The sequence below is a fragment of the Tripterygium wilfordii genome, chromosome 13 (genome assembly GCF_013401445.1).
Source record: "Tripterygium wilfordii isolate XIE 37 chromosome 13, ASM1340144v1, whole genome shotgun sequence".
In the NCBI taxonomy this organism is placed as follows: domain Eukaryota; kingdom Viridiplantae; phylum Streptophyta; class Magnoliopsida; order Celastrales; family Celastraceae; genus Tripterygium; species Tripterygium wilfordii.
The window spans coordinates 8,102,429-8,119,745 of record NC_052244.1 but is presented as its reverse complement, the minus strand read 5'-3'; the positions used below and the strand labels follow the sequence as shown (position 1 = coordinate 8,119,745).

The 17,317-nt window shown below is 36.6% G+C and overlaps 1 protein-coding gene across 4 annotated transcripts; it reads left to right on the top strand.

The window, feature by feature from the left end:
• Window positions 1-1,856: 1,856 nt before the first annotated feature.
• Window positions 1,857-15,056, top strand: LOC120013029 (protein ACCUMULATION AND REPLICATION OF CHLOROPLASTS 3). 4 transcript variants are annotated; one of them, XM_038864641.1, is made up of 17 exons: window positions 1,858-2,300; window positions 2,743-2,801; window positions 3,828-3,892; window positions 4,979-5,113; window positions 5,663-5,711; window positions 6,807-6,919; window positions 7,011-7,082; window positions 7,320-7,430; window positions 7,738-7,919; window positions 9,007-9,291; window positions 9,392-9,465; window positions 9,631-9,888; window positions 9,973-10,034; window positions 11,322-11,426; window positions 11,536-11,673; window positions 13,260-13,426; window positions 14,811-15,056. In XM_038864641.1, exons 1-17 carry the CDS (start codon window positions 1,948-1,950, stop codon window positions 14,881-14,883), a joined length of 2,301 nt encoding a protein of 766 aa, XP_038720569.1. In that variant the 5' UTR covers window positions 1,858-1,947; the 3' UTR covers window positions 14,884-15,056. The 4 variants fall into 4 exon arrangements, with proteins under 4 accessions (XP_038720570.1, XP_038720569.1, XP_038720568.1 ...); XM_038864640.1 differs by having other exon boundaries at window positions 9,631-10,034; XM_038864643.1 differs by having other exon boundaries at window positions 2,162-2,300; window positions 3,828-3,896; window positions 9,631-10,034.
• The last annotated feature ends 2,261 nt before the right edge of the window (window positions 15,057-17,317 follow it).

Here is a 17,317-nt window from a genome sequence, read left to right as displayed (position 1 = left end):
GTTTCCTATGATACTTCTATACAAAGTCTGATACACAAACTTTCCAATTGTATCCTTGCTTAGCTTAATGCTCGGGCTCATAGGAGTTGGAGCTGGTTTGCTCAAGGCTACATTGAATTTCTTCACCAAGTTACTTGCATACTTGGTTTGAGAAATGAATATCCCTTCTTGGGATTGCTTCACCTGAAAACCTAGAAAATAGGTTAATTCGCCCATCATACTCATCTCAAATTCAGATTTCATTAATTCACCAAACTCTTGTGACAAAGAAACAGAAGTGGATCCAAACACAATATCATCAACGTATATTTGAGCAACCAAAATATTTTTGTGATCTTTCTTAACAAAGAGTGTCTTGTTAGCTGTACCTCTTGAAAATCCTATACTTAAGAGAAAATTTATGAGTCTTTCATACCAACCCCTAGGGGCTTGTTTCAAACCATACAAGGCACAGTTAAGTTTATACACATGTGATGGATGGATTGGATCCTCAAAACCTTGAGGTTGCTTAACATATACTTCTTCATTAAATAATCCATTCAAGAATGCACTTTTCTCGTCCATCTGAAACAACTTAAAATGAAGTAAGCTTGCTATAGACAAAAGAATATGAATGGATTATAAACGAGCAACAAGTGCAAATGTTTCATCAAAGTCAACCCCTTCAACTTGTGTATACCCCTGTGCAACTAATCTGGCTTTATTTCTAGTAATCAAAGCATGTTCATCAGTTTTATTTTTGAAAATCCATTTTGTGCCAATGATATTGGCATTTTCAGATTTAGGAACTAAAGTCCAAACATCATTACGTGTAAATTGATTTAACTCTTTATGCATTGCATCCACCCATGACTCATCATTTAAGGCATCCTTAGCATAGCCCGATCCATGACCCCGATCGAAACTGGGCCCGATCTCGGATCCCAACATGACTCGAAACCAATCCCAAATCCCGGCTTGGCCGGCCCTAATCCCTGCCTGACTTGGGCTCAATCCCAGGCGTGATCCTGTATCCCACGCATGATCCAAGATTTTTTACCCCGATCCCGTATCTCATCTCCGATCTTTGATCCCGGGTTTGATCTCGAATCCTAGCCTCGATCTCAAACCCTGGGTTCGATCTTAGATTCTGGGTTAGATCCCAGATCCCGAGTCTGATATTGGGTCCCGACCCCGATCCCGAATCCCAGGTCTGATCTTGGATCCAGGCCCCAACCCGAATCTCGGGTTTGTTCTAAGATCCCGTGTCCGATCCCAGATCCCAGGTCCAATCCTGGATCCTGACCCCATTCTTGAATCCCAGGTCCGATCTTAGATCTAGGCCTCGATCTTAGATCCTGGGTCTGATCTAGAAACTCAACCCCAATCTCAAGTCTGATCTTAGATTTCGGCCTCGATCCCGGACCCCCATCCCAAGTCTCGGGTTTGATCCCGCCCCGATCTCTAATCCTAACCCAAATCCCGGATCCCGACCTCGATCTCATATTCCAAGCTCGATCCTGGATCTTGACATCAATCCTAGATCCCTAGTGGGATCTCGGATCCCAACCTAATCCCGTACACGACTATACCCGGTCTTGATGCCCGACCCAGGCTTGAGGACTTTAATATGTAAGGATCCCGACCTCGATCAAGAATCCAAACTTTAATATGTAAGGATACAATTATAAATAACTTATAATTATTGGAGGATGTATTAGTCTAAGAAACAAATATTTGATTTTGTAATCATAATACCAATTTTAGATGATATTTTAGATTACTTGTTTAGATACCAAGTAATTAGATTACATTGTATTTTTAAATTAATGAATACCAAACACACATAGATAGTAATATCATGTGAATCCAATTATCATTACATTACATGGTACCCAAACGGGCTCTTACTTTAGTCCTGGAATCCTCCAAATCAAATCCGAAGTTGAGGTGTTGAGTCGTGTCTCCATGTCTCTGCTTTTCTGCTTCACATTCAAAATGCACAGTTTAATGGAGCTTCCCGTTTTCACCAGTCTCCATTTTGTTTCTCGTGCATCTTTGTGCCACTACCCCTCCAAGTGCGGGTTCTATAGTCACCGTTTTGGTCGCGCGAGATTCAGTTATGGCAATTCCAAGAGGTGTTTCCGAATTTCGATGAGTACGGACGGAGATTGTTCCGAGGACGACTACGGAAATAGTAGAGGAGATCGTAGGGCGGAACCTCTTTTCGTAGACGTGATTGCCATTGGCAGCAGGAAGGACGCGGTGCTCGACTTCTGTGTGGACTCCCCTTTTCGGTCGTCGCAGTCGTTACGATTTTGGTAAATGTTCTTTACATTTTTCTTCGTAATTGTAAACATGTCTACAGTAGGGATAAATTGGGGAATGAAATTTCCAGTCACAGAGTTAGATTTGGTGGTCATTTTGTGTTTGCTGTGTTCGCAATTATGATTATATTGCAAATTGGACTTGTATGGATGATATTCCTCAGGAAGTGTCTGCATATTAGGGTTTGTTGGATTGATTTTCAATATAATACGTAATATTGAGAGACATTTGCTGCTACATTTTATATTTTTCCCAAATAGGATTTAGTTGCAAATTGCAATACAATCGTGCATGAAAAGGATGTGTTTGAGTACATATTAAATTATTAATTCAAATGAGTTTCAATTCGTCAAATATTTGATCCAAAAAAATTCTGAATTTAAACATATGGGATTTTGATTTTCTTTTAATCATTTGCATATCAACTTTTTGCAGGAGTATCGTTTCTAAAGATTCAAAAAATGTTCAATTACAGCAACAGTTTCTTGGAGAAGGTTGATTTTCTCTATACTTTATGCCAAGAATTGATTTTATTTTAATTCAGGAATTGAGTTTATGTCTAGTAAATGAGTTTACATCTTTTCTATAATCAGAAGGAAATGAAAGGATGTTAGGCCATGGTATTAGTTCTCTTTATTTTTCATGAAAATAACATGGTGCAAATATGAACGCATGGGTAGTCAAGCAGATTTTAATCTACTTCACATCTAATTGAGTTGATGGTACATGGTTTCGATTAATAAAGTGCAATGATTTAGTGCCATGTGTTGCAGTCTCTAAATTTCAAACTATGTTCACAATAAGGAACTTGTGGAACAGATATTGTTGCTTCTCTTTTGTTACATATACCATAGTAGATGGATTACTTTATACCAAAAGAGACATAAAGAGATAGTTATCAAGTTTTGCAGTTCTCTAGTTTTTCAAATTTAGATTCCAATTCCAAAAAGTATCGACTTGGGAGAAGTTTAATGCTATTGTGATTGAAGAATTGTTGGGATCGCATCCAAGTTTTTGTCTCTGGCCTAAAAGCCTATGTTGTTGCATAATTGATGCTCCACAATGAGGTGTGTGGAGGACTGGAGGTGTCCAATTGCATGAGCTATGCGTGGATGTTTATGCCTGCAATTATACTACTGCATGAATTGTGCATGATGTATGAACTGAACAAAGCATGATTTATGGATATGGATGTTGCATGGCATTGGGATGCCATACGATTTGGCATTGTGCTGTTCTACATAATCTCTAATGTTTCGTAGTTCTCAGATAGCTATAAACTTCGACTTTGATTAAACTGTATATCAAAAAGTAAACCCTTACAAAGTGAGGCATGACAGTGATTATAAGTTTCACTTACATGTGCGGGTAAAGAAATTCTTGGTTGCCTTATTTCAAGCATGAAACTTCATGAGTTGTGAATTGTGATCTTGTCTATTCATTTTTTATTGCAATTTATCTTCTTGTATTGTTATAAAAGCTTCATAATTTGGATCTCTCTCTTTTGTCCACTTGTGCAGATCTTGCTCCAAGGAGTGTGGATGCCTCATTGTTTCTACTGTCACCTTCAAAGACTGTTATCCTTGTTTGTACATTTCTTACCCATCACTCTTGTGTTAATGGGCTATATTTGATAGAGTATTAAGCTACATTAAAGCTCATGGGGACAACAAGCAGTGTGTGTGATTGAAATAAGCACTTTATTAGAACCAAATTAAATTCTACATCTTCATTTGTGTGAAAATTGGATTTATCAGAGACCTGGAGGGGGTGGGGGAAATGAATACATTTTAAGTGACAACTTAATTAGTAATCATCCATAACAATGAAGCTATTGTAATTGTTCTCGTTACCCATGGTAGATATCAAGAATTCTTGGGTACTTCTAATATATCCCATATGATTTGAATATATCTTGTATATATGTTGAATTTGGCAGTTAAAGCATCATATTTCTGGTGTATGTATATGTGCACCTTGCCTTCTAGAATACACGCTCTAGTATAAATTAGAAGTCAATTAAGGAAATATATAATAAGTATTTTTACACACACTTTGACCTTTATGGTGTAATTGAAGCCTTCTTTCTCAATGGTTACTTTATGGACGCTTGCATGGCTAGTGATCATTGATAAATTGATTGTTATTAAGTAAGATTTAGATGAGGGGCATATGGTCAGATTTGCATCCCCACCAGGTTGTGTTGATTATCATCTTAATCCAGTGCTTCTTAGATTAGTTATGTGGTCTTCATCTTGATAATTCCTTGGAACTAAATAGGGAAAAAGATGTAATGGTATCCAAATGGGCAACCATGAATGATAGAGTTGCAAGAGTGCAACCTAGAGGTCACAAGTTTAATTATGGAAACAGCCTCTCCACATATTATGTGGGCCAAGGTTTGCGTACATCCTATTTGTCCCCAACCTCGACCACTGTAGGAGCCTTGTGCACCGGAGTTCTTTATCTTTATGTAATGGTATCCAAATCTAAATATCATACTTGCTAAAATTGAGAATATATATTGTGTAAATGATAAAGCTTACTCTTTGCTTACTCATTTAATTTGTGACATAATTGCTGATGATAAATTTAGGAGGAGTGTCTTAGTCTAGTGGAATTTGTTCAAGCGCTCATACTATTCTGCTTTTGTTCCTTTTCTGTTATATAGGTGGCTAGTGCAGGATATGGTTCAGACGATATAACGGCAATTGATATTCTTAAAGCAATAGGATCTGCAAATGGATTTGTTGTTGCTATTGTTCTGAAACCCTTCAGCTTTGAAGGACAAAGGCGCAAAGATGAGGTCAGTTTGCTAGGGATGACATAGAATGCTTCATATCATCAAGAAAGTTGGAATGAAACAGGTTACGAGCTCTCATAAGGGAAATAGTATCGACACAGCTTCACTGATTCAACTTCGGTCAATAAGTTTGGACTATAGAGTTCTTTTTTCACCAAAAATGTTTAAAGTTTGAAAGGACCACCGTATTCTGGTTGGTCACGAGTCACAACTATCTTATAGATTGGTGACTCAAACAATGCGGGTGAGAACACTAGATTTGTACTTTCAAAGGCCTTACGTGAGAGAGAGACACAGAGAAAAAGAAGCCATTTCTGATGGCCCAGAGAATTTTATTCAATCAGAAGTCAGAACTATGCATTCTCTCACGCTGAAGATTGACAATCATTTGCTTCGTGTTTGCCATTGTATTTTTTATTTACATTTTTCCAAAGTATTGAATTTTATACCCTGTGTTTTTTTTTCTCCCCCTCAAATATATTTCCGAATTTGCCTTTAAATTTGCATATTTACCTCAATTCATTGTGTTGAGTCTGTTGACCAATTTCTTAGGTCAAAGTTTTGCTAGGAAAGCTTAAGGAGCATGCTAATTTCTGTATTGGTAAGTATTGTATCATAGGTTTCTTCTTGTTTCTTAAACTTTTCTGCTTAAAATTGGTAAGGGAGACAATAATAGATTGTAATTAAGATTCCCTATCTATATGCATTTTCCATTGATAAAGGTGCCTAAGTAGCCCACAGTGCATCGTATTCTTGACAAACTGTGCAACATACCATTGATTTTAATAATCATACCTTTTCCAGTGGTTATTTACATAGCATGTGACTTCCAATGAGGACTAAGTGTGGAGCATGGTAAATAATTACAAACTGGAGTTATTTGTCACTTGGTACAAAATTCTACTATGGTTTTTTTGTCACCTTGTTTTGAGTGGAACCAACTATGGAGTCTTCCTTGTTCATGATCTACAAAGTCAGGCTTTAAGTTATACTTCAATTGTGTTCCTCTATTTACATGAAAGTCGTATTTCTCATGGTCATTTTGGAGAATATTTAAGATATTTTAGCTTTGTATGTGTAGATTTTTTCATACTTTTTACTTTCCATTGTGATTGAATACAAAAGACAAAAAATAACTTTTAGCCACGACTGTTGGAGAAGAATAAAAGTTTAAAGGTTTTAACTGCAACTACTGGGAGAAAATAACAAATGATACAGAAACAGTAACTGTTGAAGGTACTTGATATTTCTCTTTGGTCAATAAATTTTTACAAGCCACTTGGAATCTTAATCCAGTGAATTTCCCTAAATTGATCATATGCCCCCCTTGTTTTTTGGATTTACTTAAAGACATTTTGATTTCATCCAATATACAGAAATATATTTGTCTTGAAACATTTGCCAGGCTATGGCTGATGGGCAGATGGCCATGGTCAATTTTGTGCATGGCGCGGCTGTGCACAGTTGAGCTTTAATCCATACATGGTGGTACTTGTTCGTTTACCTTGTACTCATGAAAATATTCATATTGTTTAAGGTTGGTAACTAGATAGGTAGTTATTGTGAGAATGGCTATCAGTAATGAGTGGAGCAATACCAATCTTTTTTGACTTTTTTGTGTACTTTTCTCGCGTTAAACTAGACTTCTGTATGTTGGCTTGGTGAGCTTAAGTGGCAAACTTCTTGTCATTTACAGATATTGTCACTGATATGCTACTGCAAAAGGACTTTGTCACTCTGGATGAGGCTCTGAAGACTGCAAATAATGCTGTGTTGCTGGCCATAAATGCCATTTCTGTTCTAATATCTGTAAACATACCTACACCTTCTCGCTGATCTTTCGGCAATCAAAGTCCATTATATACTGCTGTTTCACTTGGTCATTTTTGTAAAATTTCAGGAGATGCACAAAAAAGTTGTTGACGGAGTGCATGATAACAAGAAAGAACTCAGCTCTATGGAAGTTGTAAAAGTAAGTTTCCATAAACTCCCATTTTCAGCATTACCCTTCCAAGGTTCTTTTTGTACTTAATTTAATTTCTCTTCGCATCATGCTAATAAACTATTCTGATTTAACTTGGAAATTGAAGGAAGGAAGGTAAATACTTGTTCCCTCAATTATGGGTTTTAAATTTTTAATAGTTATTTGTTTCTCCTTTCTGCGATACACTTTTGTTTTTCCATTTCAAGCTGATGCATACAATTGCAGATTCTGGAGAGGTATAAAGAAGCGAAAATTGGGTTTGGAGCTGGTAACAACATGAAAGCTTCAATTTTACAGGCTTTGTATGACTGCCCCTTCATTGGTGTGGGTGTAAAGGTATCATCAAAGTTCTTGAAAGTTGCAACATGTATTTTCCGCAGAATCCAACATACAATATACTCACACGCGTATCCCAAATTATTTGTAGCAACTTTTTTTCCCCATTAATTTTTATGGTTTACACGATGGCCATGGCTTAGCAATAAGGTTGCTTTGTTGTGACCTCCATGCCATAGATTCAAACCACATAAATATCATCTTTAGAGCCCCAGGAAAGCTGAGTGCATATGGCCTCTCAGAACTCCTTCAAGGCGGGAACCTGGGTTGCCCTTTCCATTAACTTTTTTTTGCTTACTATGTGCAGGACATAAATGGCATTGTTATTTGCATTGTTGCAAGTTCAAGTCTAAGCAATAATAGTGATGTACAAGCCTTAGCGAATTCTTTTCGTCAAACTGCTGAATTTGAAAGGGAAATAATTATCTCAGGAGTCCATGAGCCTAACCTGGAGCCTGGTTTGCTTGTTACAACTATCATTGCACTCGGGTATGAATTTTTTTTTTTTCTGTTCACATTGTAACTAATAAGCTCTTGATTTTGATGCATTGTCATGTGCATCAGTTGATTTAGTATCTCTAAGGGGACACACCAATGGCATGAACTTCAACTTGCTGAACATTCATGAGCTAGAGTAACACTGACGAAACGTTATTTCAGTTGTAGTGCATATGTGCTTAGCTATAGTTTGGTATATCATTTATTTGAATGAAAAAGTAAAAAAGATATCTTTGTTTGCTTCAATTGTTTAACATGTGATTGCTCTTATTAAGTCTACCTCTGTAAAGTCTCTGGCAGACTTATTTCTCTCTCTTGTTTTTGTATACATATGTTTTCAAATAGCTGACCCCAATGGGATAATGGATTTAATGATGGTGATATATTTTTTTTAAATGTCAGTCAAAGTGGATAATTATATAAGAAATGTGAGATTATTTTTCTTATCTGGACAAGATCAAGTGATAAATCAGAATTATTTGATGGCCTAGGGAGAATGGCAATTTTGTGTTTAGATTACTTTCAGGTAAGACAAGTCTCTTTTGCTGAGGGATCTTGTAGATTCTTTGAGCAACATTTTAAGACACTTCACTTAGTGGCTCAGTGCTATTGGTGAGATAGCCTCAAGTGAATAAGTGGATTTGACATGGCAAGGGAACTTCTCTCAAGGGGACAAAAGAAACATATCTTGCTGGTTAATCCTTGTATATATACCTGCTAGTAAATAGACATTTTCAGTGATTTCTTCTTCATGGTTGAGGCAAAGGGCATTAATAAAAAGTTTTTGCAGGAAATTTACTAAATTCATTGGCTTTTCTTGAGGCATAACCACATGGTAATTAATAGTCCAGAGCTTATCTGAAATCAGAAAGAGAGTTGCAACTACTTTCAATTTTCAAAACTACTTACTCTGTGTGTTTTTTTGTCAATCCTGTTTGTGTGTTAACTCGCAACAAGTTTCTGCAGTGTGTTCAGTCATCACTTTGGGCTAATTGTTCCTTTTGAGGTTATGAAAAATTACATTTGGATGAAATTTTCCTTTCTTATTTCAATTCTGATGTAAGTTTGTGATTATCAGATGTGTTGAACAACAGGCTTCGCAGGAAAGTAACATATTGTTCAGATTGGCCCAATATTTCCCTTTCGTTTTTAATCTTTTGAGGAGACACCGTTCAGGGTCGGATGACACTGAAGAGAGCAATTTATTTGAAAAGTCACGCGTTCCTAATGTTATAAATTTACCTGAATCTGGTTCTATGAGAGGTAAAATTGCTTTGGAGAATGTGCCTGCAGATTTTGATAAGTACTCTGAAGGACCCAAGACAGTAATGAACAGCAACTATGATGATAGTTGTTGTTCAAGGTTTGTTAATCTCTTCTTCTTTGGCTCCGTTTTGACCTTTGAGAATTATTTTTATTTTTTACCAACATTTTCACATGTATGATAACATTTGTTCTTTTAGGGATGATGATAGTTGGTATGATCAAGGAGAGGCTGGGATTAAGTCCTCTAGTTTGAACATACATGTTTCTGAAGGTAGCTCGGAAAACTCTTTATCAACTACGCATTATTTCAGATTCTTTTATATACAAATTTGAACAATTAAAGCTTTATTGTTGATGATATTGATTGTAGTTACTGGAAACTGTGGAAATCAATTATTTCTTTCATTTGACTAGTCGTGGAAAAATGCAATTCCAGGAACTCCTTCCTTCCAAAGGGAGACGCTTAATTGTTGGGACTTGGGGCCAGGAGATCAGATGGCACAAGAGTGGGCGAAAGAAAGGGCTGCTAGCTCAAGCGCTGTTACAGTGCACGATAATCTTTGCCCTTTTCATCTTCCTGTTGGTGTAAGACCAGAAAATGAGTTGAAAAGTGGCCTTAGTATCTCAACTTCTATGGAGGTTTTGGAGCCAAGAAGTGAGGATGTAGCCGAAGAGGACTCACTCGTAAGTTCAAGTATGTCTCCGTTGGGTTCGTTTACTGACGCAGGTTTTGAAGCTGTGAGGGATTTTTGCAATAATGCATCTATACTGGTAAAAGGTAGACAGAACAGTGTTCCGGAGAAGCAGGGTATACTCTCTATTCGTGCTGCATCTATGCTGGTAATCAAAGGCCTCATGGAATGGGCTTATAATGTAGAACTTTTCAATTATAGACATCTAATTTTTTGGAATATCCCACTATAATGCCACACTTGCACATTGTGTTAAGTTGGTTACTTTTCAGAATCTTACTTCTGAAAGCAGAGTTGAATATTTTCATGCTTATTACATATAATTATCATTCTTCTGAGTTCTGACAACTGCTTTCAGTGTTCATGTGAAAATACCTACACTTTATAATGCTAGTCTTGCATTCTACAGTGGAATAGTTATAAATGGAACCACACTTTTAGAAGCATAGTAATGAACTGTATTTTATTCATTTTGATGCAAGAAAAAATTGGTCAATTGTTGTAACTCCAGATAATATCCAAATATTTTCAGTCAAAGTTCTTACTGAAACTTGTTTCCAGACCTTAATCGCTTTTCATTTCTATTGGAATTACTGGATCTTGGCATTACTGCATTACTACAGAAGATATCCATTTATTTTCTCATATAAGAGGAAGTAGACAACCTACTTGTCACACCTGCTACCCTTCTTGGACTCCATAATTCTCATATTTAATTAATTTCATGTGTAGAAATGTCTCTCCTTGCAAGGATATATCAAAACTTAATGTATTCACCTTCTTTAAAATTGGAGGTATATACTCTTTGGATTTGGTATCACCGTGCAATTAGGAGTGAACGTATCATGTAAATATTCAGGCTACAGTGAAGTATGAGATCCATATTCAAGTTATGAAACTTCTTTTTCAAAACAGAAAATAACTTCATGTTGAGTTTGCTTTTTATCCTTTATTTTCTACAAATTCATTCCCCGAACCCTTCCCTATCTTTTTTCCCTCCCTTTTTTGATAGGATGATATCTCTTCTTCAACGTGGTTATACTTGAGCATCTTTACAGCGTGGATAATTTTGTAGAATTTGGTTCAGAATTTTTTTTCCTTGTGTACGACTTATGATAAATGAGAAGGCATGACCAAGTTTGTGATCTTGGTTATCTTTGTTAATGGTTATTTCCTAAGCTCGGATACCTTCATTTTGATCATTCAGATTGTTGAATTTGTATTAGACTTCATTTAAAAATCTTCAGAATCAAGCATGATTCTAATTCTGATTCCCCAACTGTTTTACTTACTGAAATTTGTTAATCTGTTCTTGATTCTTTTGCCAGCAACATAAGAAATGGCAATCTATAATCTGCTCTTTTTTCTCCTGCGCTTGAATTACTGCTGTACTCAGCACACTGGGACTACTTCCAACTGTTTAGTTTCCATGCAGGAAGCTGAAAGGGAATCACCAAAAAAGTGGAATCCTGTTATGGAGATACAATACAGAGGAGGAGTGTACAAGGGCCGATGCCAAGGAGGTCTTCCTGAAGGAAAGGTACTACGTTATAGAAGTAGAATTCATGGCTTGGCTAAGCTTCCTTTGTGGTGGATATCATATGAATTCAATAGGAATCAAATGCCATCTTATGAGTGAAATTACTCAGGGTCGTCTAGTCCTTGGGGATGGAAGCATATATGACGGTATGTGGCGCTATGGTAAGAGATCTGGTCCTGGTACATTCTACTTCAGTAATGGGGATGTGTTCCAGGGATCATGGAGGGATGACGTGATGCATGGCAAGGTTTGGTCTTTTTAATTTGATGCAAAGATGCTTTTGAGTTGAAAAACAAGTATCAGATTGTTGTTCTTACCACATGTTAAAGCTCGTCTATCTTGCCTATGTTGATTTTGCTTCTATATACTGTTTTGGTTTAGCCTAAAACATTTGAAACTTTATAAATATCTCAATGGGAAATGCTTTAGCAATTGGTGGAATGCGTGAAATGAAATGATTAAATTTGAAGATTGCCTAATGTATTCTATATCCACAATGGGATAGGGGAGGCAGTTTCTATAAAGGACTTGAGGAAATTCAGAAGCTAGAGGAAATTTGTCTAATACCATTATTGATCCTGTAACCTGGGTATTAATAATGCTACGAAAAAATCATTGAATTATGTAGTTATCATGACAAACAATCTGCAGTACCCATGATTTTTCTTTTCTTTTGGGATTGAATACAAAATAATTTTATTAAAGGAGCACCAATGGTGTGCAAAGCAAGAAACAAACAACTGAGAAACAAAATTACATAGAGGCTAGGCTAAAGAAGTTTTTAAAGAATTTTGACATCCAAAGCTTCACTAAACCTGACCAACTATCAATAAAAAGGTTAAATGAAGACTTTTTTTAGTTGAAAATCCTGTTATTCCCTCCTTTCTTTTGAGAAGAGCCAACAGGTAGCCAGAGGGATCAACTGAAAAGCTCTTCTTCTCTGTTTTCTGAGACCCATAGATCACCAAACCAATAATTCTGAGTCAATGTCATCTGCATATCACCCAATGAAGTCCAAACAAATTCAAAATTGTGTACCTCTTGAAAATATTTAACATAGTACCAAAGATTGCACAAGAACACAATTAAGCTTTAGCTAGGTATCTTGGTCATCATCTAAACAAATATTGTTAAGGTCAAACTTATGAAATAAAATGTAAGCTTCTTACTCTTTTTTTTTTTTTTGATAAGACTGAACTTCTTACTTATCTGTTTTAGGATTTCAAATTACCAAAATGTTACCTTGAAACAAAATTATTGGTACTGCTTAAAAGCTTTATGACGTCGAGATTTTGCTACTTCTGGTAGGTTTTTATCAACTTCTTCTAAAAATACTCAATTTACTACTGCTTCAAATGAAATCAGAAAATTTATTCTGTTACATCTGGTAAATTTTTTGGCTTAGTTTCCAACACATTATATATATTAGTACTGTTTTTCCTGCACAGCTGTGGTATCCTTATTTAACACCATACGTTTCCTGCAGAAAAAAGAAAGTTTTAAAAAATAGTTTATTGACATCAAAAGACATAAAAGCCGTCACGACTTGTGGGCTCAAGGGGTAACCTCTGTATTTCTGTCTCCATGCTGCAGAGGTTTCCCCTAACAAGAGATATATGCATACACATACTCTTTGATCATGTCCAAATACCAACTTAAATTTACTCTTTTTTTCCGCTGCTACATATATAATCTGCATAGTCATTCTGAGTGGTGACCATTACACAGTCCGGTTCCTTCATTTTGAGAGTGGGTTCCAACGTATGTGCATGGACTCTCGCAATTATTTTTTTAACATCCTCTGATCCTCAGATAAATACCACTGTTGTGTAGGGTTGGTTTTATTTTCATACTGGTGATCGATGGTTTGCAAACTTCTGGAAGGGAAATGCCAATGGCGAAAGCCGCTTCTATTCAAAATCTGGCAATGTTCTTTTCGGCCATTTCCAGAAGGGATGGCGACATGGCCAATTTCTTTGTATCAATGTTGATGGCACAAGGTCTGTATTCATTTCTCCATGCATCTTTGCTTTATTTGAGATCCCATGGCATATAATTAGGGATCTTGAGGAAGTTGAGTCATGAAGCTCTCTTGTTGTCCGTTGATGTTTTCATCAGCAGATAACAATCAGTATCAGTAAACCACCCTGGATCATCCCATGCTGGTCAGACTGATCTTGTGTCCCTGGCTATGGGAAGTTTGGCTCGAACAACAATAGTAGTCACTATTAGTCCTGTAGAACTTGTTAAAAGTGTTGCCCCCAATATGGGCATCCTGTGGGGGCTTTAGCATAAAGCAAAAGCAGGTTTTGTGGACCTTCAAAGGTTGAAACTTGCTGGTAACCTTTGCTAGGCTTAAGGCTGCTCTTAGGTGCATGTCTAACCTTGTTTGTAGACTGGATTAATGACTATATACTATGGGGAAGCTGATTGATATTACGTTTCAAATAAATAATATTTTACTTATAGTTAAACTGTTTGGAGTTGGGGGAGCGGGGGAATGGGATTTGAACCCACCACCTCTGGTGATGTGAAGTGGGATTTGAACCCCTCGCCTGAGTCGTTGATTGAACTGTACTTCCACCTATAGAGTGACCTAAGCTACTTATGGGGTTTATATTTGGTCAAGCTTATGCAATATGACTTAAATACTGAATAAGTAAACATCACATATGAAGATACGAATTTATGGCTTTAATGGGGACTTCCTGCTCCAAGACTGCTACTGTGAAAATGGAATTTCAACTGTTGTATGCATGCTCATGTTTTAGTTTGCCACAATTGGTAGACCATTTTGTATGAAATTCTCTGAAGAGAAATCATGTCCATTTCTGTCTCGGTTCTGTCCTCTTTTTCATCGTTGTGCCCTGTTATTGATTTTCTTTTTTTAAGATATTATTTTTGTTTCTCCTTTTTACCTTGACCAAATTCTTAAGAAAGTTACCATTTATATTCATATTTTCCCGAAAATTTTCACCATCATCACTAGTTTTGGTTTTGGGTATATAGGGATCCAACAGGCTTAAAACACATTTCTACATGCTTATATGTTTTTCTGTTAATTCACTACTGTCCACCGAACTGAGCAGAAAAGAATAAGAACTTAAATTTCTGAGAGGTCTCAGCTGTAGACTGTCAACTACTGGCATTTCCTGTTTCGTCACTTGTTATTCAAATATTATCTAAAGCTTCTCCCATTGGAATAAAGTATGTTCTACCACTGAAACATAATCTGGCTTCCATGTCTTGGAAAAAAACTATCCTTAAAGATGTCCCAGTTACCTTCTTTTGTTTTTTCATCTGAATTGCCATTATTGAATTGGTTCTAGTTTATACCTAGTTACCAATACTAAATTCTTGTATGCTCAATTGGCATATCGGCAGGACTCTTGAGATCTGGGATGAAGGTGTTCTTGTAGGTCGTGAGCAATTGGATAGCAATGCCAGTGCTGGGTGAAAATTGTATTGAATTTTTTTGTGTATTAATCTGTTTTCCTCTTTTGTTCTATATATTGTTATAGGGGCAGTAGGTTGGTTTAGAGAAGTTTAGGAACAATGTTTTTGAATTGCTTATGGCGTTGGATATACACTTATGTATTTGTAATTCTACATGAATGTATAGTTTGAAAATCAATTGTACATTTCCTTTCTGTATCTTCAATATACAATTGCAATGAAAATTCGTTGATTTTATTGATTAGAATTTTGTTTACCCATTTTGTACTCTAATTGATGGAGGAGCGTGAACAGTGACTAAATTTCTGAATTATTTATTTTAATGTTTATTTAATTTTTGTAAGCTATATTTTGTATTAGGCTTAATATCTATGTTTTAAGTGGGGCATGTGACTTTTAATATATTATTAAATGGTTAGGATTTGTTATATTTACATTAGGATGGATGGTTAGGATTATGGAGTACTAAAAGGGTTGAAAAAGGTTATTTTTAGGGCTGTAGCAATCAGTTTTTGCTATCTACATTATAATAAATTTCAGAACTTAGTTCTTGGTCTTTTAGTGTCTAAAATTAGTATTGTAAAAGTGTCAGCTTCAATTACACCTTGGAATCTTGTTGATTTTTGTTGTTTATAGTGGTTTTCTTCTTCCACGCTACATCAAATTGATATCAGAGCTTAAAAGCCAAGAACTTTGAATCATGGTTGGTCGAGGTATGGGCCAGGGTAGAGGAAATCAAAATCAGCAAACAAAAATAGTTGAGAAACGCATACAATTGAAGATCTGTTGTTGGTGGTACACGACTACACACTATTAAGCAACAGGGATTGATGGGAGGCCATATGGAGATACTGGAAGGCGACCATGAACCTTTGGACATACTGGAAGGTAGTCTTGACGATGAAATTGATGGTACAAATGATGAGAATCCTTTTCAGGGAGCTGGGGCAGTAAATCATGCACTGCGAGGTGGATTGGAGGATAGGTTGATTTGAGCACTTGACTTGAATGGTGGAGGAATCAAAATAAAAATTGTTGATTTTTTTGTGAACTTACATGCTGGGGATTACTTGGATTGGGAAGCTAATTTAGAGACACATTTTGAGTGGAAGACTATGATTTGAGATACAAAAGTGTTGTTCGTTAAGCTTAAATTGAAAGGTGTTGCACTTCAATGGTGGAAGCAAGTTGCAGAGCAACGTGCTCGACAAGGCAAGCTGAAAATTAATACGTGGGAGCACATGAAAGCAAAATTGCGGAAGCAATTTTTACCTCCTGATTATGCAATGGATTTATATGAGAGGTATAACTTTCTAAAGCAAAGGGGTATGACAATAGAGGAGTACACGGCAGAGTTCAATAATCTCACAATAAGAGTTGGTTTAAATGAGTAGTGAACAATTAACTCCTCGCTATCTCACTGGTTTGAACCAATCTATTAGAGACGAGATAGGAGTGGTTCATCTATTCAATCTTGAAGATGCTAGGCAATATGCCTTGATGGCACAAAAAATTGTATGGTGTTATGGAGTAAGGAAGTCACTCTTGGGACAGGTTGAGAGTTCTTTATAGAGAGGCGCGACTGCTGCCCATGGAAATCAAGGTGAAAAAAGCCTATAAATTTGATCGAGGGGGTGGTGCAATTGGTCAAAAGGGTGGTCGAAATATTGGGGAGTTATTTGACGATGAAAAGGGGTAAGAAGTTAGAATTGAAGGAAGAAACAACGCTGGTTCAAGGAGTTCAAAATCTGGTAGCAACTCTCGAATTTGATGCTTCACATGGAGAGAAATGCCACACTTCTTATGCATGTCTGCAAAAGAGAGTAAACTTTATAGAGAATGAGGTTGAAGAGGAGGAGTTGTCCCCACCTATTTTTGATGATTATGTGGATGAAGAGGAGGAAGAGGACCATGTTACCTATGGAAGAAGAGTCTTTAGTTACGAAGAGGGTGATGACAACACCAAAACTTGAAGAAAAGGAGGATTGGCGGAGACACAATATATTTAAAATACGAGTGTTTTGCAATGTTATTCTTGATGGCGGTAGTTGTCATAACATAATATCAAAAAGAAGCGGTAACCAAGTTGAAGTTACCAATTGAGAAACAACTTAATCCTCACAAGGTTGTTTGGTTTCGAAAGGGAAATAAGGTACCGATCACTTCTTGTTGCTTTGTCAAATTTACATTTGGAAATATTATTGAAAGTGAAGCATGGTGTGATGTTGTACCAATGGATGCATGTCATATCTTATTGGGGAGGCATTGGTTGTATGATAATGACATGATCCATCATACAAGAGCCAACACTTACTCCTTCAAGAAGGGTAAGAGAAACCTAACCTTACAACCCCTTGAGGAAGAGTTGGGGAATACTTCTGGTAGTAGTAAGGTTAGTGGGTTTTTGACTACCAACCAATTTGAGAAAGAGAGTA